The following is a 27,717-nucleotide window of genomic DNA, read 5'->3' as shown; positions in this document are numbered from 1 at the left end:
GGCTATCCAAAATGTAGATGAGTTTGTGGATTATTGTGATGTTTTTTATCAGCTGTTTCACTGCAGAGGATTCATTAGTGAGCAAGTGATGTAATGCTAAATTTCTCCAAATCTGTACAGATGAAGAAACAAACTCATCTACATCTTGGATGGCCTAAGGATGAGTACATTTTCAACACGTTTTCATTTTTGGGCCAACTATTCCTTTAAACTTGTGCAGTGGGAGACAAACATCAATTAAACGAGTCACAAACAGTCATACGAGCTTATTTAACCAATCAGAATAGAGAATTCTAGAGAGCCACGCAGTAATAATAATTATTAGCGACTTCTCTGAGGGTCGCAGCAATTCCGGTTCTTTCCCACCCTGCTTGCTTTCTTTTTCTTTTCTTTTTCTTTCTGCCTGACACACTGTGAGTGAAGGATATCAAATTCCCCTGAAAGCTCTCGGACAGGTGAGCGCTGCTTTGGGTGACCTCGATCTCTCACATTACGGTGCTAAACTGCAACTCCCTGCTGTTCTCGATTACACACGTATGCTTGCACACACACAGGTGTGATCCTTACACATCATTCTGTTTCACTTGTCACTGAGTATCATACAACACTAAAGCCAAGAGTTTTAAATTACACTGCATTATATTTATCATGGTTTGCAAAAATTTCAAAATCCCTGGTAGCCCTTCAGGCAGCCACTCTCAGATTTTGAATTTAACTAGCCTGAATAAAAAAAGCCAATTTTTTGACAAAAGCATTGGCTGAACTTCAGCCAAAACACGATCAAAAACATCTGTGATTGTATATTTTTCCTTCAAATAACAAGTCAAGAGTAGGTATGCAACAGGGTTGGATGGGTTTTGAATGAACCGAATACATTTTTGGGTCAGTCAGTTCAAGCGCAAGAAGACGCGAAAGAAAAAGATTTCTGTGTTTATGTGCTGTCAGAAAAGCGCTGTGTTTGCTATGGAAAGCCAGAAAGTGCAAAAACTTGCATATTTGAAAAGTGCCCCAATTATGGATTTTTGAAAATGACCTTTCATGCAGTGTGTAACCCAGCTCTAAGTGAATGCAAACATCCTGCAAAGTTTTAAATCTGAAAGTGCACCGTGTATAAAGTTATTGTCTCTCAAAAGAAAGAGTCGACTCTGAATCATTGAGTCGTTTTTAAAACGAATCTTAGTCTCGCATAGCCAGACCTTCAAACTGACGGCTGAATGTCTGGAATCCATGGCAGCTTTCATTAGCCAAGGCCCGCCCATGAGGCCGCTTAACCGACATAAAAAACAACCAATCACAGTTCGTTTCGTTCAGCGTCACGTTTCGGGTTGTGGAAATGTAGCCACAATAACAGACCGGTGTGTAAAACTCTTGAACCTATTTTAAAGATTCTCTGCCGCAAACTTTAAATATTTCACATACTTTTGAAAATCCAGCGTTTAGTTGAACCTGATAAGCGCTCGTCGTCACAGTTGTAAACACGATAGCTTTCTTCTTTCGAGAGGGAGTTTGGCGTCACGGCATCTTTGTTTCCAGGCGGAACGTTAAAGAAGGCGACACACACGTCTCCCGGAAATCCTGTATAATCTAACCAATCCGATGACAACTTCGAAACTCCTGAAGTGTTTCCACTTTTGTATGCCATATGCATCAGATGCTCAGCCAGCGGTCCGTGGGCGTGACCTCTGAGGCCCCATTTACACTAGTGCGTTTTCATTTTAAAATGCATAACTTTTGCTATGGTTACGTCTATCTACACTACTCTGGCGTTTTCGACCCTTGAAAACGTTGCAGACCCCGTTTAAACTTTTTTTGGTTAAACTTTTGCAACTAATCCGTGAATGTGTGCCGATCGGTGTACATTTGATACTACTGATATAAAACTTAAACGCCTCATGTTGGAAATATTTTGATCAATAATATTAAATATTTTCACTAACAATATCACTCCATAGATGCTTTACTAGGAATTTGATATTAGCTTCATTGTGAGCCAATGTAATCTGCACATGCGGTATTGATATAATAATATTAGTTTTATATCGCATTCATCTAATAGACACATTGAGCAAAACCAGTCCTGCTAGGATCTCGGTGGGTAGTTGAGACAGTAAGAGACCTACTATGCACAAAAGACCAACAAAACATTCCAGTGTGTTCCTCAAGAAAGAGAGGCCTAATTACCTGTCTGCACCAACCACAAACTCAAAAGACAACAGCAGCATTACTTAGTGATGGGAAAACAAATCAGAAGGAAATCAGAGAAAGCGTAATTGGAGGGAAAGAGGGGAAAAATTAATAACAGAAAGTTGATCTATGTAATCATCCCTAGATAGGTCAACCGTGGTATTGTGGTCAGGCTGGAACACTTGTGCTGAGGTGAAACCTCAAAAAGTTTTCAAGAGCTCTTTAACATGCTCTTACAACAATCAGTTGCTGATCTGTGAAATGTCGACACATTCATTTTGAAGACAGAGTAGAATGATTTGTTGCACCACATTCAAAAAGATAATACATTTAGCATCTAAGCAGACAAACAAGACGAGGAGTAGGTTGAAATCCTGTTTTGCACCCATGTATATTGTAAACACGGCAGTTTTAGATAACAGAGCATATATCGTTCTCCACCTGCAGTGACTTAGAGGTTAATAGCCTACTTCTCTTGTGGTTCTCCTCTATCTCCATCAGGGTTATGTAACACCAAGAGGGCAGTGTGGGTGTGTTCCAGGTGCAGCCATTCATTTCTGTCAGTCACACTATTATAATACGATAAAGAGGAAGTGCAGTGGCCAGGCTGGATATTACTGGCAAATGTTTTTTAAGACACTGATAAGACTTTAGTTGTGATACATTAGTTTTAGGTCAAATCTTGCAGAATATTTCAAGCTATTATCATGATAAACAAGTTCATTTACTACTAGGCTACTTGAGTATAATGGAACAGCATTTCGTTAAAATAACTATAATAAGTAATATAATAATAATAATAATAATATACCCAAAATCTTAGCAGCCTACTGACTATTGACTGGTCAATACCATGTTCATCATCATTTGTTCATGTTAATTATTTACTTATTTTTGCATAGCAACGTTTGTGGGGGTGTTTTTTATCTTCTAGTGGGCGGGTGTCAATTATTGGCCTCATATTATAGCATTTTAATGTAAGTTTGTGTTCTAAATACTTTATTATGTGGTGTAAGTAATAACGTTTTTTTGGGTTTTGCTACCAAAATCTACCACAGTCTCTAGTATCTCTTTGCATATAATGTAACAAACCCGTGACAAAAACTACTCTTTGTTATTGCAACAAGAGACGTCATTGCTCGTCTGTTGCTCCAAATAAAAGTCTTTTGGCGCCATCTGGTGCCCGTAATGCTGTTACGCCTATTAACCACATAATGAAAGCATTTTGACAGAATAAAAATGACACATTAATGCGAGTCTGACATAACAGATGTTTAATTGTTGCAAAACATTGCAGACAGTTTTCCAAGGTCTGTTAATGAATCATATATTTTCTATTCTGTGTCATTGCTGTCAGTTCAAAGTCAGATTGTGTGCAGTATGTACTGTGCCATCACACTAGTCACTATTTAAAGGCAATGCATGCTTGGATATCTCAATTGATTGTGGTGAAAACTTCATTTTATGCAGAAGGACTGAATGAACAAGTACTGCAGCATTTTGCTAATTTATTTATAATTTAGTACTACGCATGAAGCATTTAATTCAGAGAGTACATGGAATATTTGCACTTTTAAAAATGAATGTCACACCTTCATTTAAAATGAAGTAGTGAGGCAAAACATGATTAAAAATGTTTAAAAAAATGGAAAGAATAAGTGGACAGATACAGAACTTGAGAGATTTTTTTCTTTAAACATTCAACCATAAATTAGTCATAGGGCGCATTATTTAACTGTTTTATGCAGTGTCATTGGCATTGACATGCTGTTGATTGAGATGTGAATTGTGTTTGAGTAGTGCAGCTCCTCCAGTTTTTTAACAAACACATAACCAGAAAAAACATTTCTTGCTTAAAGAGTACAGACTACATTCAAAACCTTAATAAAACAATTATATTTGTAGCATCTCCAGCAGTAACCTGACCTATAAAATATACCTCATTTAAATACGGCAACCTACAAATCCTTGTCATTTTGTCCTGATGTGGCACACAAATACATTTCTATAAAAATATTACATCACGAGCTTGAACTCTGTACAATATCCCATAGGACTATCATTCTTGTTAAGAAAATGTGCAAGACAAAAAAAACAAAACAAAACAAAACAAAAAAAAACAATTTCATTGTCATTAAAAATTTCTCATTAAGTGCATTCCTTTTAAGCCACAATGTGCACAAACCTACTTGTTATAATATATAAACTGTTCCTCTAATCTCTGTCCCACTGATTCCCTGAAAGAAGCTTTTCTTCATTCTGATGACTGACTACAGTCTGTGTTGTAATAGTTGATTGTGAAAATGCATTGTTGCAAACAACACTGTATTGCAACACAAACTCTGTACTGAGGTTATCATCATTTGCACAACCCACATCGTGTCCAAAATATAACAGATCACATTCAGTTCATGGAGAGGATCTCCTCTGGTCAGTCTTCAATAAGGCATCATCACTTAAAATAACGGAGAATATTTAAGTCATAAATATATATCTCTTGATGATAAATTATATGATTCATTGTAGTCACAGCAGTGGTGATTTGTCATGCAAGGCTGATGGGAAATGTAGTTCCGTCACCGAAAAAACAAGCAGAAGGTGGGGGAGTGGGAGAATCTAAAAGCAAAGTTTCATTTTCATGCAGGATTTTGGAAATTCACCCATTTCATTCAGAAGCGGAAACAGTCATTAGCTTCGTCTGGGCAGTCAAAGTTGATTCCTTCACACAAGGAGTCCTCAAAAAAAAAAAAAAGATCAAGGTAAAGTTAAACTTCAACATAAGGAGAGTATCAGGATCTTTAAGTACCAGAATGCTTCCTTCAGAAACTATCTAGACCACTGCAAAGATATAATGTCACAATCCTATGACAACTGGAAAACTTGCATCTACAGAGTTCTGCTTTAGAGCATTTGCATAATTTGGTCACTCATCACACTCAAGCCACAATCTACACATATAAAAACATGTGATTTAAACCTCCAACGTAAATGCAAGATAATTGAAAATCAGCAAATAATCATACATACACCGAAAACAACTTTCTAAAAATGCAATGGGGTGAAAAAGCTTTCAAACTCATGGGATACTCACAGATGACTGCCAACCACATGAGACTGTGAAAACAGAGAGAGGAGGATGAAGAGGAGGGGAGGGGAGGAAGAAAGAGAGACAAATATGGAGAAGAGAACTGAGGCCCAAAGACAAATTGGCATGTTCAGAGTAAAACATGGACATTGCTGAAGCACATCACTTAGAGGAGATTTACCCAAAAATATGAAGATTCTGTCATCATTAACTCACCCTCATGTCACTCCAAACCATATGACTTTTGTTCTTCTGCAGAACACAAAAGGAGATGTTATGCCGCTAGTTTCTATATGAAAGCTAATGGTGAAAAGGGTCAGGTTGATCTGTGCATATTTCTCTCCACACTATCTACATCTTGGATGAGCAAATTTTCAAGTTCATTGGGTGAACTATTCCAAATTTTACTAACCATTTTTGGTCACTATTCACTGTCATTGTATGGAAAAGAGCAGATATGTTTTTCCTTTTATGTTCCATGGAAGGATGTACATCATGCAACTTTGAAACAACCATGAGGTTGAGTAAATGATGACAAAATGTTAATTTTGGGTTGCACGTGAAACAAACTGGCAACGAGAAAATAATTCACTGATTTTGATCTGGTATTATAGAGAAAAAAATACTTCATAGAAAGTAAAACAATTAGATGTTATTGTTATAAAGTTAAGTAAGATAATGCCAATTAGTTAGCCGGTTACTGTTAGCTGGTAAGTTATGATTATTGTATGATATGTGGTGAGCACCCATACAGAACAACAAAAAAGAATCCCAAACTGAAAAAAGAGTTAGCAAAAAACATGCGCCAAAGAAAAAAAAGAATGAGACTGCCAAACTGAAATCACTCATGCAGTTAGCACAATTAGTGCTGGGTGTGACAATCAGGGGTGATTCAGAACACCAGGGTGAGGGTGGGTTAGTGTCAGGGCATCACTGGGTCAATCGAGTCTGACACTAACTTGGCTTTGCTGAAGCAGCAGCGCCCCGTCTGGCGAGCCGGGGTAGTGCAGGGTGGTGGGGGAGGGGGTGAGGGGCAGCCAGGGCCTGTTGCCAGCGCTGTAGAGGCGGGGCCGCTTAACCTGGTCATGACTGGAGAGGGGGGTATAACTATTCCGCCTGAGCAGAGGGGCGGAGTCTCGTCTGATTTTCCCCTGGTTTGAGATGGGAGAGACTGGGTGGGTTAAAAGAGAGACTGCCTACACACATAGCTCATCTTTAAAGACCTTTAGCACACATCTCAACAGCAAACAAGACACTTCAGTCTTCAGTCTCCAACAAACATGTCAGCTGCAGGTATTCCCAAAGATAATCCACATTTATCCATATAAAGACTAAAAAGTATAATAAATCACTCCAGGTTAACATTACAAAACATCAAACGTATCAATAAAGTGATGAAACACACATCACTAAAACACAATGTCGTTCAATGGAGCGTTCAACTCACGAATAAGCATAACTCACAACACAAACCCACAGTTACAATACAATACAGGCTGCTGGCACATCATAGCTATAATTAACAAACAATCCTATATTTCAATGTACAAATATTATTCGCAGTCAACAACATATAGAGGGGAGCGCTGAACCTCACTCTGATGAGGTGAATAAGCACAAGAGGAAGAAGATTTATGTTTAATCAAACCTTCTGACTGACAGTTTGATTAAACTACAGAGAACTTAGCTTAAAGCATTGTTATTGGTTAACAAGTTAAGCTGTTACCACAGACAAAACTTTGACCCGTCATTGAGTTAAAAATAACCACAATTACATTTACAGCAATGCACTTAGAATCAGTGTTACTTAAGTAATATTTATATGCTATTATAGTACTACTAATATTTGAATTAGCTTTTTTTTATTAGAATAATTTCAGTTTACAATTTGATTTTAGTTTGAGTAATTTTTCCATGCTTTATAATAGTTGATACATGTTATATATATATATATATATATATATATATATATATATATATATATATATATATATATATATATATATATATATATATATATAATAAATGTTTTAGGTACCAATAATGGCGCTGCTTAGAATGGAAGTCTATCAGGCAAGTTATACTGGAAGGTTTAAAGGCACAGATGTGCATTTTGTATTGTTGTTAAAGCACTTACATCAGTTTGTCTGTACAAACATGTTATTTGAGCTGTAAAGTTGCCTAAATTGTCAGTAGAGGTGAAACTATTGTTCCAAGTGGAAGAATTTCTGGTTGCACATTCTGATTCTGAGTTTTTCTTGATGTTATCCCTTTCGGTTATCCCTGATAACCAAATGTGAAAGTTACTGTCTTTCCAGATCTGCAGTATTGAAGTAAGTGATTCTATGAAGCTAGTGTCATATTGTCAAGTATAGTGTGCATGTAACATTATGCAGTGTCCCCATTGTAAGCAAATTTACTTTATTCTATTTTATTAGTAAGGTTAGAGTCGAAATTATTTTCTGTGGTAACTGACAGCATGTTACAAATGCTGGTGATAGAGCTTAAGTTGTAATGAACCCAAAAAGCTGCTTTAACCAGAGGGTTCTCTGAGAAAAAACAACAAGCATCACAGACACCAACATGCACTGATGAAATTGCAATTCCAGATCAAAATAAAACCTATAAGATATCAAAAGGAAAACATAGCATGCTTTCAAAGACATTAGTGAAAAAAGGCTCAAATCTAAGAGATAAATGTGGCACCAATTATTTTAAAATGAATATTTAATGTTCTCCATTAATATTTCATACTGCAAGAGAGAACACCACAGAGACAGATGTGGACTCACCAGTGGTCGGTCCCGATGTGTATTCACTGCCTCCACATTCAGATAAAACATCTCCACTTTGCAGCCTAAAACATGAACCAGAATGATCTGTGAGCAGAAGTTTGGCAATAAACAAAAGTGAGGAAACAACTGTCCAACACACCATAAGCAACAGGAGTGAGCTTCATGACAGTATGAAGGGGGCATTTCAAATAGGGCAGATCATCTATGAGAGAAAAGATAACAAATAAAAAGAAGTTTCAGTTGACGGTCTTACGTAAACATTTCTGTGATGTGTTGATCATTATCGTTGCATATTCTGCTCAGTTATCAGTATAGCTGACTGACATAGATGAGGTCTTTTAGTGAGAACGATTAGCTAGAATGGGTGAAAAAAAAATTACAAAGCAATCGGTTTGTTTTATTTTTTTTAATTAATCGAAAAATATTAAAGAAACAATACTACATGAAAATACATTGCTAAATATATCATGTATTTTATAATATTATAATATATATAATTTATAATTACTACTTTTATTCAGTAATGATGCATTAAATTGATCAAAAGTGACAATTTATGTGACACTTTTTATTTCACATTATTTATCCATTTATTTATTCATTCATTTTCTGTGGTGAGGCGAGTGAAAATATCAGCAGAAAAAAAATAAAAAATTTGTTTTAGTACTTTTCATAAGTGAAAATGCATCTTGCCTCCACTCTTGTCCAAGAAATAGGCTAGTAGGCAGCGCATAACTGCCTGGTGGCAGATGACTAGTACATTGCCTTGTCTCTCAAGCTCCATAATCACAGGCTCTAGTCGCTGAACCAGGTCCTGATACGACTGCGAGAAAAGAGAGCCTTTTAAAATAGTTAGACCAGAAACCAACAAAAACCAAACAACCTACACAACTATAGAGAGTGCGAAGGGACATACTCCGAAGAACTGCAACAAAGTGATACGTTCATGACGTGCTGTACCTCTCCTCCTGGGTATCTGTAGTGGTATTTATCCTGATCCCTTAAGGCAAACTCTTCTGGGAATGTGTTCTGGATCATTTCGTAGGTCATCTCTTCACATACACCCTGTGTCAGAGCAATACACGCTGATGAATGTACATATAATACATCTAAACTGCATGTAATCTCCGATGGACTCTTGGCATACTAACAGCATCTATCTCATTGAGGATTTTCCACTGTTCATACGGAACTCCCAGCTCTTCAGCTGTCTGGATGGTTCTCCTTAACTGGCTGGTCCAAACCTTCAAGTCAGACAGTTTATGCTCCTCAATGAACTCACGCAGGGCGCTTGCAAACTACTCGCAAGGGAAAGAGAAAGTCAAGCATCTTATGATGAATGAACGCTATAAAGGCAGCACTAAATGAGTCCAGACCTGTCTCCCTCGGGGGGAGAGTTCAGAATCTCCTCCAATGCGGCCCTGGATGTTGTGTTCGCTCTCTCCGTGCCTGCACAGGTAGATGGAGTGCGAGTGCACGTGGATGTTCATGAGGTAGTAGACGATCTTGCTCTGGATGTAGTCCTGAACACGGTTCACCAGAAACCGACGACCCACGTTGATCACCTTAATGAAGGACAAATCTCTGGGAAAAATAAGTGAATGCTATGATTAGGAAAGCCTTCTGTATTAGTGGTGCCTGCTAAGCCATGAAACACTATAGACAATTACATTTTGGTGTGAAACCGGTCCCACATCTTTTGTGCAACAGATCAAAACAGAGGTCATTTACATATAAATGTCTTAAAAGTAGCATCTTCTGCTTGTTTATAAGGGTCAGAGAGAGGGAGAGAAATGCTCATGTGGTCATTTGCTTACAAAACATATGTACATTCAGATCATGTGTCTATTTTTTAAACTTTCTTACTTGTCATATTCATCAGGATCTAATGGCTGGTAAGTGACTTTATAACATTCTATGCGTTTCAGGAAATCATCCATGACTCGCTCTCTGTGTGTCTCTGGATAATCTGGACTTGAAACCTTGACCTCCTGAAGACATAAGAGCACATAGGAGACAACTGTTGAGAAGACCATAAAAACCTATACTGGTATGCTGCTGTACTTTATTATAGGAAATTGAAGGAAATGCAAACCAAACATCACAACATACCAGGATGTTAGCTGCAATAACCTCTGGATCATCACATACCGACTCCACAAAAAACACCTGTAAAAGTAAACACACAGAAATAGCAAAATGACGACCACACATCACTTCTACAAAAAGATAACTCATCTTATAGAAGTTATACCTTGTATGCATTCTCCTGTACAAAATTTAATATAAGATCCCGCCTCTCCCGGGTTGTGTTTGTGGCATCAAATACCTTAAAAGGACAAAAACAGATTATATCACATATAAAGAAGGAAGTCTTGAACCTTATCAACATTCTTAAACACTTACACACCCCATTAAATTTAAGTAAATAATTGAAGTGAACAGTGAAAAGGTAAATCCTTACGGCTATTTGTCCACCTTCCTCATTAAGGTAGGTCTTTACATCTTCCAAGGCCACCAAGGCACACTGTCTATTTGTGAAAATGAAAAAATGCAACAATAGACATGTACCTAATTCAACATGAACATGAACGGTCCTGTTAGAAGTGCATTAATGTAACCTTCAGGAAATGTGTTGAAATATCTTTTGGTCTAACTGTCTTTCTTTAATTACATTTGTTTCTTGGTTTGCTGACAATACATAATTTTTTATCATTATTAACATTGTAAAAATATCTTTTCTACACAGGACACTGTGCGAAAGTGAGCAGCTTGGACATTCTGCAAAACATCTCCTTTCATGTTCCATATGCCATAAGGTTTGGACAGACATAAGGGTAAGTCATGATGACAAAACTATCTCATTAAATCCAACAAAGATATAATCCTACTTTCGTATCTTCATGGCTTTCTCATTGTCATGTCTGAAGAAGTCATAAGACTTGTAGGCTTTAACTGCTTCCCTCCGGTACACCCCCAGGTTAAACACTGCATGATAAACCGAAAAACAAGAAATGATGGTTATTCTTCACATACATGTATCAAGGTAACATCACTCTGCAAGTAAAGATGGAACAGTTAAATTCCCAGTGTGTAAGGAACCTCTGGCTTCAGTTACAGTGATTAAACACTTGCAATGTGGGTCATGATGTACTGAAAAGAGTTTGAGTTTCAATGTGTTGGTTGCCTACACATTTAAATAATGCAAGTTCAAATTTAGCCTCCTGACAGGCCATAATGCCAAAATGGTCAGCTGAGAGCTAAATGAAGCATTTAAAATTGAAGACAGATGCTATTTATAGTGAGTGTCATTTGATATGATGCAACTGTCTAAATTCAACTGCCTACTCACCCTTTGTTGGAACTCCTATCCAGTTGAGGTAGCGTGTGAGTTTCTTTGACATATACGTCTTGCCTCTGGCAGGGAGGCCAATCATGACAATCACGGTGGGAGAGTTTGTCATGTAAGACGCCCATGCTGTGGTCAGACAGCACAACATGAGCTGGAGGAAGTTACAATATACAGTGCTAACAATTATAATCTGCCAAATGTAAATTTCAAATATGGGACACCAACAGATACTTGTGGCTTATGGTACTTTCAACAAACGGACTACAAAATAGGATCTGAAACTCTGAGACTGTTGACACCTTGCTTACACTGAGGCAAACTCTTTGTTACTACTCCAGTCTTCAGTGTCACATGATCCTTCAGAAATCATTCTAATATCTAGTTTGGTGCTCAAGAAACATTTCTTATCATTAGCTATGTTTCCATCCAAAGATACGAATTTAACTTGTGCAAAACTGGAATATCGCATAAAACATTTGTTGAAAATCAAATGTTGTGGTGTTTAATATTTTTGTGAAAATTGTGACAGTTCTTATTTTTTTCTGGATTCTTTGATGAATATAAAGATCATCAATTATTTAAAATATAATATATTGTAACATTTTGATACATTTTTGTCCTTTATGAATAAAAATGTATATTTTTTTTGTTCTTTTAAAAAAATCTTTTGAACAGTGGTGTATGACATAGTAACCAGTTTAATTTAATTTAAGCATTGCATTTCTTTCTAGACTATTTATAAAACAGTATGGTATCTATTTAGTTATTCTTCCAATATCTATGAATGTGTTTTAACAAGTACATAAAATGACCTTTGTCACAAAAATTCTGTCACATGCAAATGACATTTTTTTTAAATAATAAAAATATTAGGTATTAAGAAAACATTGCCTCAGGTGAGCAATCTGATAATGACTGAAAACACAAACAAACCCTAGAATAAACCCTAAACAAATGTGCCTTTACCTTGATCTGCAATTTGAAACCAGCGTACCAGACAATGCATATCTAAATAAAGGGAAGCGCTGTAGATTTATTTCTAATCTAGACTGACAGTGAACTTCTGTGTAGTAGTCTCGGTGACAGCTGACACTAAAAGAAGGGCAACTGTGATATGACCCAGAGTCGTCGTTAAAATTCACTGGGTCAGGGACAAAACTGTTATGTGGGAAACATTCTCATCAGCAGAAAAATACCTCAAATCTCTCTAATATCCATGAAAACAGACCGACATAACCAGCTGACCACCTAAGGCTGGTTTAAATAGGGATACCTAACAGCTTATGGATCTGTGGGATGTGAAAATGTGTGTACTTACAGCATTTCTTCTCCTGGCCTCTGGGCTCTGATTTCTTGGCTTCAGCAGAACTGGCTGTACCAGCCTCCTGCTGCACCCATGCAGACATACTGAATCTGACAGACTTAATCACTCTCTCACTCTTCCTGCTGTAAAAACATAGTGCACCTGCAGGGAGAAAGAAGCGAAATGAAGACAAAATACGCAGCCCATGTCATTGGAAACAACGTTATTGGTTTATGGCAAATAACTAACGACAATTAAAACACTTTCTCCAAACAATATGCTCTAGCAGCTATTCAGTGACAATGCAGCTTCTATTCTTGGCAAATCGTCGTTTTTCATAATCAGCGCAGTAACAAATATGTCGCGCTACCTCATCTCAGAGAAGAGGATGCTGAGGATACCATGTTAAGTCATACCCGTAAACAGTAGCCTGTGCTGAGTGTTTGTCAGCAATCAGGCACTGATTGCATCATAGAATGAATAGATTAAAAGAACACATTAAAGCACCATGACTATTAAAGAGATACGTAAAGCGTGAGACCTTACGGTTTCCTAATCGTTGTCTGTTGAACCGCAGGGGTCCGTATTTCATTCCGTACCCACCGGTTCTACCGGCAGGTTTAATGTCTCTGCGAAGGGTGTCGTTGCCTGCCTCAGCCGGTTTTGCACTTGATGACCTTCCATGGCAACTAGCGCCAAGCGCGTGAGTGAAGGTGTGTCTCAACGTCACTGTTTACTTACCGTAATACCTGCGAAAGCGTGACACCGCGTCCGTCACCAAACATTACAGCGTAGTAGTCAGTGGAGGGGATTTTGAATCATCTCAGTGACTCGACTCTTTTGAATCAACCATTCGATTCACGAACGGATTCATTCAGTGGCACTTTCATCGTTACATCATAAAGTCATACACGACTTTTATAAAGCAATAGAAAAAGACTGTAACATCCTAAAGAAATAATAAAAGGTTTCAATAACGTCCATACGTAATTGTAACACACTTTTATGATTCATGATCACCAGTGATTAGCTACAGGATAACCGTAAAATCACCAAACCCACACTTTTGTTTGTGATAAATTAAAACTAAAAATAAGTAATGATAAAAAATTTTCAGTCGTCAGAAACATTCTACATTCACAATATTTAAATGCTATAAAAATTATATTTGTGAAAACTCCTCCCACCCCAAACTCAAATATTTTGTTATGGATTGACGATTACAGAAGTTTGTTAGAGAAAGCTTTATTTTAATACAATGCCAGTAAAAAGTGCTCTCTCCAAGAGCTTCAGTGTGCATTTTTTTCAGTACCCTTTTCTAAAAACTCAAAACTTTAATTTCATCACCCATTCAGCAGTTGACATATCCATGTCTCATACATAGCTTATCTAAAAGTACTGTTATACTATGGAATTATTCACAAGGCACATAGTGGTTCTGTTTTAAGTGGTTACTTCCAGACCAGATAATAAACGTGCAGAGTATGCATTCATGAAAAACAGTGGTCACTGGTTGGAATATAACAGCAGTAAGCAAGTGCATCAAGAAAGCCTACTGGGTGTGCTTTACAAGTTCGACAATTCAAATTTCAATGAGGAAATCTCAACGACAAAGTTGAGCTGAACACAGGTTTGCTCGGACAAAGGCACAGGGTAGGCAGGAAAAGTCATGAATAAGTTTGGTCAGTAGATTTGCACAGTTTTTAAAATATAACTTGGTCATCTGGTAGGCACAATTAAGAGTCTCTCTGGCCCAAGTGTTAAGACGCTGGCAGTGTAAAGGCATCACATCAAGGTTTGATCTTCCAGAGCTGTTAAAAAAAAAAAAAAAAAGTATGATGGATATTGTTAATTAAAGATTGCTTGTATATGTTGTACTGCTGGATAATAACAGTCATATACAACAAAGAGTGAGCAACCCCAACGATCCTGATAAGAGGAAGAAGTACAAAAGCAGTTATGACTTTAGAGTCATAAAAACACAGATCATCGAGATCAGTAACTCCATACATCTGCATTTCAGTGGGACAATAAAACAGACCCAGGATACAGGTGGAGATAACCACTGTACTTAGAGCGCAAATGTTTTCCTCACCCGGATGTTGAACCCTAGTAAATCGCTGACAGCAGCTGAGATGGCTGACAGGATGACCACTCTCGTGATATTGTAGATAAGCGGGTTCACTGTCAGACCTAGCAGACGAAATGGAGTGTCCAGTTCCTGAAAGCAGCAAATGATGATCAATGCAAGCAAGGCATGTTTTATTTTTTTCCAATGAATGATGCTTTTCTGATAGTCTTACTTTTAGTAATTTTGTGGCAAGCCTCAGCACATTGTTCACTATGTTCAGCTGATCCTTTTTGTTGGGTTTCTTCTCCATCTTAAGATACAAGTTTATCTGAAGCAGAAAGTGGATAACCCTTTGCAGTAAGGTACTATTAAGGTAATAAACCAACAATGAAAGATACTTCTAAAGCACTTGTTAAAATAAATGTTAATTTCAACATTTAATAATTATACATTATTAAAATGAAAAAAAAAGAAAGAAGTGTCTGTTAATATAATAGTTCTGGGCTAACATGTATGGAAGCTTGTTTCTGCCACAGGAAAAAAAAAAAAAAAGTATTTGCGACTTTTTCTCTCACAATTCACACTTTCTTACTAATACTTCTGAGAACAAAGTGTGAAGTAAGAAGTCGCAACTACCTTTTTTATTTTGTGACAAAAAAATAAAAATAAAAAACAGGATTCAGGCACTCTCTCATTTTATACATTTCATCTCTCATTTTTGAGTTTATCTCTCAATTCAGAATTTATATCTCACAATTCTGACTCTTTTTCACAATTCTGAGGTTAATCTCACGATTCAGAACTTTATTTTTTATTTTTTGCAATTCTGAGTTTATGTCTTGCAATTTTGAGAAAAAAAGTCAAATGTGAGATAAGAAGTCACAAATTTACCTTACACAATTAATTTTTTTTATCCCGTGGTGGAAAAAAAAAACAATTGTATTTTTATTAACTAACATTAACACAGATATATAAGTACTATAACAAATATATTGCTCCTTGTTAGTTAATTATAGTCAATACATTCACAAACGTTAACTAAAGGGACCTTATTGTAATGTGTTTCCAGGAAATGTAACGGCACACAGCACACAACTGAAAGCTGAAGCTATATATTAGCGCCTGCGCAGTGTGCACGTGTGAATGGCTCACTTGTTTCTGAATAATACTGCCTCTTTGTTCTGTGTGGCTGAGATTTTTATCTCACCTGTTCAGTCAGAAGCACAGAAGCGTTGCTATACTTTCGGTTGGTCTCAGCTCCGAGGGTAGCGAGACGTAGGAGGAAAACCATTAGAGCAGCACACCAGACCATCAGCTCCCAGTTGGTCTCTGAATCCAGAAATGTGTGATGACTGTGCAAAAGCTGAAACACAATACCAGTTTCCTTCGCTCTATTAGACAGTCATATCTTCTTAATTAATGTGCAGTAATATGATACTTTACTTAACCTAATCTAAACAACTGATGTCACTTTAATTGTCTCTAAAGATGACTTGATGTCAGGAGCACATTTATACTTATTACTATTCTTACAAAATCCAAATGGCAAAAAAAAGAAAAAAAAGAGAAAAGTTTAAGACAACCAAAGTGATGTTATTTTAGTATTATTTATATGGTTTAATAGTTTTTGTGAACAATAGAGGACAGCAAAGTATAGGAGTTTCAAGATTAGACCTAAAGGTGCAACAAAGAATATTAATGCTAGATAAAACTGAAGCAATAATTAATGTGCTGTTTAAGTTATAAATCAAGTTAAATGCCACATTTACTATAGCTTTAACGGTACAGCAGTCTCTTTATAAGGCAGGATTTAGGCATGTGACAGTATCAAATTTTGATGTTGCGATAATTGCTGAAGCTTTTATCACGGTATATGGTATTATCGCGATACTGAAATAATTTGCAAAAAATAATTCATAATAAAGTATAACAGGTTTAGCTGTTTCCTTCTAACAAAAAAGCAATACACAAAAATGTATGAAGTAAACAAATGTTTCAAACAGATTAGAGTGCAAAAGAATTATAAAGAATAGTACTTTACAATAAGGTCTCATTAGTAAACATTAGTCAATGTACTAACATTAACAATGAGCAAAAGCTATTTGTTACAGAGGTTATTATTCTTTGTTAAAAAATACAACTGTTAGTTCATATTAGCTAAGGCCCATTAAATAATACAGCTACAACTTTTGATTTTAATAACATGTTATTAAGTAAGATTGAAATTAAGTAAGATTAATAAATGCTTTAGAATTTTTCATTGTCAGTTCATGTTAACTAATTAATGTTAACTAATGGAGTCTTAATGTAAAGCGTGACCGAAAAAAACAGAATCATAACATTTTCAAACAATATCTAGGGCATGTTGTAGTCCAGATTAAAATGTAAAAATGTTTGAAAATAAATAGCCAATTAAGTCTAAGGATTTAAATATTTGGCGCTGCAATGAGCACCATTTGAATACAAAAATCTGAATGGCTGTTTAAAACATTTAAATCGTGATCAGAAACAGAGTAGTGCAGCTGTTTTTACAATGCATTAAAATACTGTAATAATTTCTAATAAATAATTATTCACAGTATTTTTAAGTGCCCACGATAACAATATTGTGCACGTTCATTACCGTGTTATATTATATTGTATTATGCCATGGTCTGTCTGAATACTCGATTCTGATTGGCTGGCAGGTGTTGATTAAATTCGTTTAACTGCACAGGTAGTTCCAGGTCAGTTTAATCACGTTCTATATTAATGCGCTTCCTATAAACATTGGTAACCATAGTAACATACAGTTACAGTTGAATAGTAATACAGACGAAAATAACCATCATTTTTATCGTTCCGGTCAAATATTGCAGCACAAATATTGTTAATATCTTTAATATGTGAATGCTGGCAAATGACCATGGCATAAACGGTATAATCAACGGCTAGCTGTGCATTAAACCATTTGAATGCACCTCCGCTGCGCGTCAGGCAGTTCTTCTCCTCCACGTCGTGCATTCAAATCGTTTAATGCACAGCTAGCCGTTGATTATCCTTACCGAATACCGGCACATGTCTAGCAGCATTATAGAAATAGGGGGGTTTCAGTTTTTGAGAACAAATGACATTGAAGGTAGAGCATATATGTAAAAAGGATTAGATTTTTTTGAAGGCAAACCTTGAAAAGATATGTCTGAAGGGTGTGTCAAAAACAAATGTATGATAGAACAATAGCTGACCTGGGCACAGATGATGAATGAAATAGACAAAGCCAAGAGGAAAATTGATGATACAATGACATCGACAGACCTCTGAGGGCCTCGTCTCTGTTAAACAGAAGAAAGAAATTATTAAACTGATTAAATTGATATCTTCATATAGTGTCAACTAGGTACATGTATCTTTAAACTGGACTATTCAAATGTCACTGCCAGCAGAACCACCCATTTCCTGTCATATGTGCTTATATAAACAGACTGGTTAAACAAGTTGGATTAATGACATATAAAAGCAACCAAAAGGTTTTGGAAAATGCCTTAAAGGTGAAAATAAACATACAGAATACGTTATGGCTGAAATTATAATTCTATAATATTTTGTCTAAATAAATACAATATATAGTTTTATAATTAATATATAGTTTAGTTATAAGCAAACCAAAATTTAAAGCTGCAGTCCGTAAGTTTTGCCTCTTCGTCGCCATCTCTGTTTGAAAACCTGGAATTGCAGCTCTGTGCGGAATTATCTTCCGTGCATGGGGTTGTGCTCCGGCATAGCTCCAGTGAGGATGAATCTAATGTTTTGAGGTGAATGTGTGGCAGTCAGTCACCGCACCGGTGTGGATACTGTACATAGGAATCACAGATTCTAGCCTACGTCTTGGAATAGATGACCAAAATAAGCATTTTCACCGTATATTGCCATCTGAACAAGTAAGTAACAAGTCTGCCACGTTTGTTCTGACCAACTGAGGAAAAACGCATTATAATAAATCGCGCTACCAATGGTGATTAAATCTAAAGATCGGTTAGCTCATATCACATCTAACCGTGCAAATTATTATTATTGTTATATTCTCAAATTATTAATGTTAACAACATTAGCATTGTGTGACTATGAGTATAGCGTGTATTAGCCTGTAGATTTCAATTTCTGTACAGTCTAATCTAATTGTCATACCATTCGAATTTCATATTAAGAAATTCTTTTAACCCAAAAAGCAAACTATGCTCCCTTCGAACTGGTTTTCTTTAAAATACAAATCTTGTGTAATCCCAGGTATCTGTAATCAGAAGCACATTTAAAACTGGAATATACTTTAATTTCATTCACATGTGTTTCATAAACACATAATACTTTCTGGATTACAATCCGCCATCAAAACAATACATTTAATTACTCTAGCTGCTGTGAGAAAAGGCTATAAATGATCTGTCACCTGCAGGATCCTCACATTCGATAGCCTACTAGCCGGGACAACTTCTACATGTTTACAGACGTGACGTAATGACGCAGTGCCATGCTCGAATTTCCCACGAAATCCTACCCGTACCACTCAAATTAGAAAACATTATTATAAGCTAAACGTTGTGAATCGGGCTAAAGTAAGGTGATAGTTTTGAATACTGGCTGGTTATGTACTTGCTCAAATATTGATTCCGGATCATTTTTAACCCAAAAAAGTTATGGACTGCAGCTTTAAGTATTTAAAATGCTACAAGTGAATTTAGGCATCACAAAATTGTAATGTGTATAAAACAGTTTAATTTAGAGATGTGCTAAATGTTACATTCAATAGTGTTATTAAATTAATATTAGTTATTAGAGTAAATTAATAGATTCACTTCATGTGAGCATTAGATGACAACAAAGCTAATCTAAATGTAACAATTGAAGAAATTAGCATGCAAAATTAAATCTCTATAAATATCAATCAATATATATTTGCTAAATAAAAAATAAACACTAATATCAGACAAAAAAAATAAATTATATATTGCATGGGAAGATGTAGTGGGAAGATGATACCTTTAGGAATGATCGAAGTGAAAGCCACATCTTGATATTTTGCACTTTTTTCAGTCGAAAGTGAGGAATCTCAGATTTTTTGGCTTTGCGTGCAGATGTGAGATGGCTGAAGAGTTTCGCAAACAAAAGGCGCTGTAGTTGAGAACACATATTTTTTGGCATGTTACTTAACACAATAACTGTTCATTTATATATTATGAAATGTAAAAATATTATTAGGATACATAATTAAATGTAACAGAAATGAACATTTTAGCCAAAAGGTGGCAGCAAACATAAACATTAATAATGCATTTATTACAAACACACATAAAAAATTTACGCCAAGGCATTTTCATATTCACCTGTCTATATGTCCTCTCAGCCACACACATCATGAAGAAGAAGAGTCCAGAGAGGAAAACTCTTTCTAATGTGGTGGTGATGAAGAACGCATAAGACAAGGCACAAGGCGGCCCAATGGCCACTGTGGGCAGTTCCTCGAAGGACACAGAACTGAGATTGGCAACATCCAGTTTCTGTGCCAGTCTGAAGCAGTAGGGCAGCAGAGCCAGTGAGGCGGTGACCAGACTGCCGAAGATCAGATAACCCATCCCTTGTTCGACCACCTTCACCTGGAAACAGAAATCCTTCAGCATAATTGCACAGCAACAACACTGACCTGTTACCTTCCGTCAGTTAGAAATGTGTCAAAGGCAAATTCCCATGCAAAACTCCAAAACAGTCTGCGTTCAAATGCTTACAGAGGAGTTTACATTGAATTTGAATATGAATATAATTTGGATTTAAAGAGGAAGTCAACAGTTCTCTTCTCTTTTTAAGCAATTTAAACCGCTAATGTAGAAATAAACAGGGCAGAGAAAGAAGGACTTTACTCTTGTGAGAATGATACCACTGATCTCCAGCACGGACATGTCAGCTTTCTTACACTCTCCTTGTTCCCAGATAATGGCACTGACACGATCTTTTGAGGGGTGACAAGCCTGCAGCCACGAAAACTGGTGCTAAAAGGATAAAGAAATCATTTGTGTCATTCAAAGTGCACAGATAAAGTCTTGCAACATAACCTTTTTAACTGTGTACTGATATTCAAAAAATGTCAGGCAACCAAAGTCATGTGGTCAGACCAACATGCAGGAAAAAAACATAAAAAGGAAATGATACCAGCCCTGCAGACCCTCATGACTGTCAAGTTCAATAAGTTTCCGAAAATATCAGACAATTTGAGCACGACATGCAAAGAGCCCACAACTTGTTATAAGTGCTTATCCATCTATAGAAATGACACCATGGGAATTAAATAATGTGTTTGCTGTGTTTTAAACACAGACCTTTAAAGTATCTGTACAAACTGTGGAAAGCACATTAATATTTAAATGGGTAATTATTGCTTAGTTTGTGATTGGTTGCCTGTGCCAGTGCTGTTTAATTCAACAATGCAATCTTAATTTGTACTGGAGAGGTAAAAATGGGCTTTTACTAGGGGTTAAAAAAAGACTTCATCCCAGATTTAAAGGATTATTTCACCCAGAAATGAAAATGTACTAACCATCAGGCCATCCAAGATGTAGATGAGTTTGTTGCTTCGAGGTTTGGAGAAATTTAGCATTACATCACTTGCTCACCAATGGATCCTCTGCAGTGAATGGGTGCCGTCAGAATGAGAGTTCAAATCCAGCTGATAAAAACATCACAACAATTCACAAGTAATCCAAATGACTCCAGTCCATCAACTGAAGTCTTGTGAAGCAAAAAGCTCCATGTTTGCATTAAGATGTTAAACTGTCCTTTCTGGCCAAAATATCAAAATAGTAAATTGTGCATATTTCTCTCTTGATTCAGACCAGACAACTTTTTCTCACTGGAGAAAGCAATATTATGAATAGGGAACTTGTTTTTTAGCTTATCTAATTTAAAAACACAGCTTTTTGCCTCACAATATGTTACATGATGGACTAGAGTCGTGTGGATTATTGTGATGTTTTTATGAGCTGTTTGGACTCTCATTCTGACGGCACCCATTAACTGCAGAGGATACTCTGGTGAGCAAATGATGTAATGCTAAATTTCTCCAAATTTGTTCTGATGAAGAAACAAACTCATCTACGTCTTGGATGGCCTGAGGGTGAGTACATTTTCAGCACATTTCCATTTTTTGGGTGAACTATTCCTTTAAGCGAAGTGTGAAAAGTCACATTAAACTTATTACAGCAAAACTGCAACCCACTTGTGGTAAGGCTTCATCCTCATCACTAGTCAGAGCGATGTTGGGAAGAGGGAGGGAGTGATTATGACTGTGAGGCTCCTCCTCCCCACTTTCGCTGCTTCCTGTGGAGATGGAGTCAGGATCGTGTAGAAGCTCCTCCCATAACATATCATCTGTGTCAGAGGCTGGACGTGAGCCCTCTGAGGGCCGCAGAAGCTCGACTTCACGTGGCAGCATCGGGCCGTCTGTTGGCCTGCCGTTATTCTCTCCCTGTATGTGTTTACGCAATGTTAATTACCATTCTGAACTAACTTACAGATGGTTTAACAAAGATACTCACCTGAGTCTGGGGTGGTAGATTGTTCTTGGGGAAGTTGTGAAGTCTATTCCTGAGCGCTCGAGCGTATTTGGGAGGTGCTGATGAGAAGAGTCTCTCTCTTTGCAGCTCTGCTTCCTCTGCCTCTTCCTCACTGGAGGGATCTTCAGAAGCCCCATACGGAGGCCTCCTCAGGGAACTCTGCAAAGCCCACAGGATCTCAATCAATACAGCCATGAATGTTCGTGACGATTCAAAAAGTGCAGTTCTAAGGAAAGGTTTTTACCAGTCTCTTCTCTGATCTGTAGAGCCGGTGGCTGTCTTCAAGTTTGAGTTCTACTATTCCTCCCCCTCTGCTGCTCTCATCCTCAGACCTCTTTGATTTTCTACTCTTCCTCTGTCTATGAATAAACACCAAAATAATTTAAAACATGACACAAATGGAATTACATCAAAAGAATGAAGTACTGACCAATTAAAAACCAGGACCTATCTGTTTATACCTGCTATAATATATAAGAGTAATATATAAAATTAAATTTGGTGCCTGTTTTGACACTAGGTTCAACAATATGATGCTTTTTTTTTTTTTTTGTCTTGATCAAATAATTTATTCAAAACTACATTAAAATGCAATTCATACATACCATGATTTGAATAAAACTCTTCTATTATTTTTGGATCTAACATATCATGCGGTGTGACTCTTAAAAAAGCTAAAATATAATATTTATGAATTAACAACTTTAAAAAGTTTTGGCTTGAATAATATATTTAAAATTTATTTTATATATAAACTTTTTAAAATATAGATTTTAAGATGTTCACATATACGTATATTCAAGGTGTAGGAAAACATTACTTTTACTTAAATATTACACCACAACATTTTTAGAGTAACTAAAATGAAACTTTTCATAAAAATGGTATAAAGTTACATGAATACAATGAGTACATTTCTAAGAACTTGGCATGTTTGTTTTAAACTAGATTATTTCCTTCTCTTTATTGTGGAGACTCCTTTTCTTTTCTTTTTTTGTCACTGTATCAGTAGTGTCAGCTGAACACTGGCACTACTGATTAAACTGCAAGCCTTGCAGAACATTAGATATATTGGCCATTGGATGGGAGAAAGAAAAAAAACACTTGGTCCTTTATGGCTCTGAGAAATGTCTCTCACAAATCTGACACAGCAGTAGCTTAACCTTTTCCTGCGAACAGGGCTGGCCGTCCGGCTGGGGACAGGGCTGTTGTCCGGGCTTCTGGAGGATTCTGTGGATACTATTTGGCAGTGCACTGTACCCAACAACAGCATGAGACACAATGGACCCACAACCTCACTGGCACAGGCTGCAGGTACCTCAAAATACAAGACAGCTCCTGCCACTGCAATGAACACAAATCCATCAGATTGTGATAACATTCTAAGAATTGTCATTTCTTTTCATTCATTTCCAACTGATATGGAAGTTTGTCAAAAGTATTATTACTAAACCATGTGTATTATCTCTTGACAAAATCTGAAATATTCAAAGAATGATCAACGAAACTATGCTAAAACACTTGAATGCATCATTTACGTTCACGTGACTGTGCTTTGCTGAAAAGAAGAAAAATGGCATACCTTGAAGAAAGTACAGAACTAAGACGAGGGTGGAAATGCTTTTAGATGTAACTTGGATCCACCACTGAAAGAAGAAAGGAAAAAAGAGGACCCTGACCAAGCCTTTACGAGTCAGAGCGGTCCAAGGGCTCTCTGGTTTGGCCTTGCTAAATGTAGAACCTGCAGTTGTAAAGATACTATTTGAATTGTTTAAAAGAGCATCATACTGTAAATGTTGGTAACTTTTAATAGATAAAAACAACAATGTAAAATACAGTAAAACAGTAATACTGTGAAATATTATTAAAATTTAAAATACAAATTCCTTACATTACTTATAATAACTGAAGGAATAACATATAATTAATGGAATCTTTCAGAAATCATTATAATATGCTCATATGCTGCTCAAGAAACAATTCTGGTCACTGTTGAAAATGATAAAAATTTTTGTGAAACCTGAAGTATGTGATTCATGACTTTGATTCTTTGATGAATAGAATTTATTTTTAGAATGCTTTTATTTGAAATAGAATGCTTTAGTAACATTATATATGTATCTACTGTCTTATGAATGTCTTTTTGATCAATTTACTGCATCTTTGCAGAATCAAAGTATTAATTTCTTTAAAAAAAATCCTAGTGGCTCCAGGATATTGAGCAATTGCAAATTTACTGTAAATTAATTAAAGAAATATAGATTTATGGAAAAAAAAATATATATATACACTTGACACTACATTAATTAGTTAACTAAAAAGTATGTTTCTGTAAGTAATTTAGAGTGAAAATAGTAGCCCAGAAGCCCCTTTATGACAGATCACATTTGATTATCTTGACTTTACTTATTTGCTTCCTCTTTTAGTAATATGCCTTATTCAGATTTACAGTGGTGTGAAAAAGTGTTGGCGCCCTTCCTGATGTTTACATTTTTTGCATATTTGTCACACTTAAAAGATTCAGATCATCAAACAAATTTTAATATTACACAAAGATAATGCAAGTAAATACAAAATGCAGTTTTTAAATGATGATTTCATTTATTAAGGGAAAAAAGCTGTCCAAACCTACCTGGCCCTACGTGAAAAAATAATTGCCCCCTCCTATTAAATCATGAAAGAACTGTGATTAACCACATTATTTTAGAAAGCTGAGTTAAATTTCACTAGCCAAACCCAGGCCTGATTACTGCCAGACCTGTTGAATCAAGAAATCACTTAAACAGAATCTGTCTGACAAAGTAAAGCATGTTTAAAGAGCAACACATCATTCCGCTATCTTAAGAAATTCATGAACAGATGAGAAACAAAATAGTTGACATGTATCAGTCTGGAAAGGGTTATAAAGCCATTTCTAAGGCTTTGGGACTCCAGCAAACCATGGTCAGAGCCATTATCCACAAATGGAGAAAACTTGGAACAGTGGTGAACCTTCCCAGGAGTGGCCGGCCTACCAAAATTACTCCAAGAGCACAAAGACGACTCAACCAGGAGGTCATAAAAGAACCCAGAACAACATCTAAAGAACTACAGGCCTCACTTGCCTCAATTAAGGTCAGCGTTCATGATTCAACAATAAGAAAGAGACTGGGCAAAAACAGCATCCATGGGAGAGTTCCAAGGCAAAAGCCATCGCTGACCAAAAAGAACACAAAGGCTCGTCCCACTTTTGCCAAAAAAATCTTGATTATCCCCAAGACCTTTAGGCAAATATTCTGTGGACTGATGCGACAAAAGTTGAACTTTTTGGAAGGTGTGTGTCTTGTTACATCTGGCGTAAAACCGACACAACATTTCATAAAAAGAACAGCAGTCAAACATGGTGGTGGTAGTGTGATGCTCTGGGGCTGCTTTGCAGCTTCAGAACCTGGATGACTTGCCATAATTGATGGAACCATGAATTCTGCACTCTATCAGAAAATCCTGAAGGAGAATGTCCAGCCATCAGTTCGTGACCTCAAGTTCAAGTGCACTTGGGTTATGAAGCAGGACAATGATTCCAAACACAGCAGCAAGTCCACCTCTGAATGGCTCAAGAAAAACAAAATTAAGGTTTTGGTGTGGCCAAATCAAAGTCTGGACTTAAATCCAATTGAAATGCTGTGGCATGACCTTAAACAGTCCATTCATGCTTGAAAACCCTCCAATGTGGCTGAATTAAAACAATTCTGCAAAGAAGAGTGGGCCAAAATTCCTCCACAGCGATGTGAAAGACTCATTGCCAGTTATCACAAACACTTGATTGCAGTTGTTGCTGCTAAGGGTGGCCCAACCAGTTATTTAGGGGGCAAGCACTTTTTCACACAGGGCCATGTGGGTTTGGATTTTGTTTTCCCTTCATAATAAAAAAAACTTTATTTACTGTAGGTGACACAATTTAACGATATTTTCTGGTTATAAAATTAAAACATACATGCACAAAAACACCTTCCCGTAATGCCCGAAACTGTCACTTTTACAGTTCTTTTTGCTGCCTGTTTTATAGCACATTTTTATATTTTAAGTATGGGATCTGATCTGAGCTGACAGCCTATAACTATTATATATACACTAAACTTCAATGATAACTCACCTCTCACTAGGTCAACATCAATGAGGTCTGGCTTGATATGGCCAGTCCTCTTAGGTTTGCTTCCGAAGCCCTGTTCATACGGAACAGAGTTTCACAAGTCTGACTGCATACATTTTACACAACGTTGCAAACACAAACTACCACTTTGTCACATTACCTTGAGCTCAGTCTGTTCCAGTGATTTTTCCCAAATCTGCTGATCATAGGCTCCGATCTTTGACACAAGATCATTAGAGAACTGTCAACCCCTTTCTAACCACAATCTGTATTTACTGTATGACAGATCTAGTTAAGGCTTACCTTTTTCTGATACCATGCAATTCCTGCCATTTTTTTTAAATGCATTAGGTCAGGTCATCTCAGTAGACAGTGCGAATCACAGAATATTTGATTCCTCGAAAGAGTCGAAGAGGTTGCAGGTACAGACATAGGAAGCGACTCAAATAAAGACAGCGGCTGTGTTTCAAAACCTAGTGAGCTGCCTACCTAGACAACATTGGATAAAGACCGCTACAGGTAAAGTTGCTTGCTTTTAGTTCTCGGGAAATAATACAATATTAAACATACCTGGAGCCCAATAAACGATATGTGGCTGTGATTCCTCAGCAGTTCGTGCTGAATCTTGTCAACATTTTCAGATGTTTACACAAACCTCGCCCCCCTTTCACCAAAACTATCTGACGCTAACTTACATCATAAACATCTCATTAGGATGTTAAAACAACTGTCTAAAGTTGCGAGCTAACTATATTTACTGTCAAACCACCCTGGCATTAATTCGGTTAAATCTGATCGATGATAAAATGTTCTTCTTGTAAAGGAGAAGTGATTGTTAAAGTTCCCACTCTCATCGGCGCCTTCTGGCAGAAACAAGTGTGTGAAGCAAGCGACTACAACGGCTCACAATGGCGGAACTACATGTTGTACAAAATAAACTTCAGTAACTAGTGTAAAACAATAATAACATAAGATAAAATGCATTTCTTTAAAATAGAAAATAATAATAATAAGCAAAAACAATTATAAGTAAAAAAAAAACAATTAAAATAGCTTAAAGTCGAATCATAGAATGTAACATGTCACACTGTATGCAATTAGTCTGATGTGACCCCGGAGCACAAAACTAGTCATAAGTGTAAATTTTTTGAAATTGAGATTTATACACCATCTGAAAGCTGAATAAATAAGCTTTCCATTGATGTAGCATGTGGTTTGTTA

General features: G+C 36.6%; 2 protein-coding genes across 18 annotated transcripts; both read right to left on the bottom strand.

Annotated features, from left to right (window-relative positions):
• Positions 1 to 3,443: 3,443 nt before the first annotated feature.
• On the bottom strand, positions 3,444 to 13,569 carry pfkfb2b (6-phosphofructo-2-kinase/fructose-2,6-biphosphatase 2b). 14 transcript variants are annotated; one of them, XR_009273452.1, is made up of 19 exons: positions 13,266 to 13,453; positions 12,735 to 12,881; positions 11,417 to 11,542; positions 10,956 to 11,052; positions 10,529 to 10,595; positions 10,319 to 10,393; positions 10,177 to 10,233; positions 9,931 to 10,055; positions 9,441 to 9,648; positions 9,216 to 9,362; positions 9,025 to 9,129; positions 8,758 to 8,887; positions 8,204 to 8,266; positions 8,062 to 8,126; positions 5,682 to 6,420; positions 5,486 to 5,521; positions 5,276 to 5,298; positions 4,845 to 4,919; positions 3,444 to 4,639 (listed from the first exon to the last, which is right to left on the bottom strand). XR_009273452.1 is itself a non-coding variant. In XM_058791981.1 (18 exons), the coding sequence occupies exons 1-17, from the start codon at positions 13,309 to 13,311 to the stop codon at positions 4,850 to 4,852; spliced, it is 1,743 nt and encodes a 580-aa protein (XP_058647964.1). In that variant the 5' UTR covers positions 13,312 to 13,453; the 3' UTR covers positions 3,444 to 4,639; positions 4,845 to 4,849. The 14 variants fall into 14 exon arrangements, 12 of the variants coding, with proteins under 12 accessions (XP_058647964.1, XP_058647969.1, XP_058647963.1 ...); XR_009273451.1 differs by having other exon boundaries at positions 5,486 to 6,420; XM_058791981.1 differs by lacking the exon at positions 5,486 to 5,521 and having other exon boundaries at positions 6,229 to 6,420.
• A 379-nt stretch (positions 13,570 to 13,948) lies between these two features.
• Positions 13,949 to 27,413, bottom strand: phtf1 (putative homeodomain transcription factor 1). Of its 4 annotated transcripts, none has more exons than XM_058792119.1 (17): positions 27,067 to 27,408; positions 26,800 to 27,009; positions 26,657 to 26,713; positions 26,500 to 26,569; positions 23,950 to 24,108; positions 23,531 to 23,711; positions 22,612 to 22,726; positions 22,350 to 22,526; positions 22,031 to 22,279; positions 20,679 to 20,807; positions 20,148 to 20,417; positions 19,804 to 19,935; positions 18,015 to 18,101; positions 15,998 to 16,153; positions 15,023 to 15,118; positions 14,815 to 14,940; positions 13,949 to 14,530 (listed from the first exon to the last, which is right to left on the bottom strand). In XM_058792119.1, the coding sequence occupies exons 2-17, from the start codon at positions 26,842 to 26,844 to the stop codon at positions 14,510 to 14,512; spliced, it is 2,070 nt and encodes a 689-aa protein (XP_058648102.1). In that variant the 5' UTR covers positions 26,845 to 27,009; positions 27,067 to 27,408; the 3' UTR covers positions 13,949 to 14,509. The 4 variants fall into 4 exon arrangements, with proteins under 4 accessions (XP_058648102.1, XP_058648101.1, XP_058648103.1 ...); XM_058792118.1 differs by having other exon boundaries at positions 26,800 to 26,985; XM_058792120.1 differs by having other exon boundaries at positions 26,800 to 26,981.
• Between the last annotated feature and the right edge of the window lie 304 nt (positions 27,414 to 27,717).

This window comes from Onychostoma macrolepis, chromosome 11, assembly GCF_012432095.1.
Source record: "Onychostoma macrolepis isolate SWU-2019 chromosome 11, ASM1243209v1, whole genome shotgun sequence".
NCBI lineage: Eukaryota > Metazoa > Chordata > Actinopteri > Cypriniformes > Cyprinidae > Onychostoma > Onychostoma macrolepis.
The sequence above is the reverse complement of the archived record's forward strand: the minus strand, read 5'-3'. Positions and strand labels throughout refer to the sequence as shown.

Coding starts and splice junctions, on each gene's coding strand:
- pfkfb2b (XM_058791980.1), bottom strand. CDS start 13,311: ATGAAATACGGACCCCTGCGGTTCAACAGACAACGATTAGGAAACC. Junction 11,053..11,416: donor GATAGGAGTTCCAACAAAGG/GTGAGTAGGCAG, acceptor TTTATCATGCAG/TGTTTAACCTGGGGGTGTAC. Junction 10,596..10,955: donor AAAGCCATGAAGATACGAAA/GTAGGATTATAT, acceptor TTTCACAAATAG/ACAGTGTGCCTTGGTGGCCT.
- phtf1 (XM_058792119.1), bottom strand. CDS start 26,844: ATGCATTTAAAAAAAATGGCAGGAATTGCATGGTATCAGAAAAAG. Junction 22,280..22,349: donor ATCTACCACCCCAGACTCAG/GTGAGTATCTTT, acceptor AAACACATACAG/GGAGAGAATAACGGCAGGCC. Junction 14,531..14,814: donor TACTAGGGTTCAACATCCGG/GTGAGGAAAACA, acceptor TTTTTTTAACAG/CTCTGGAAGATCAAACCTTG.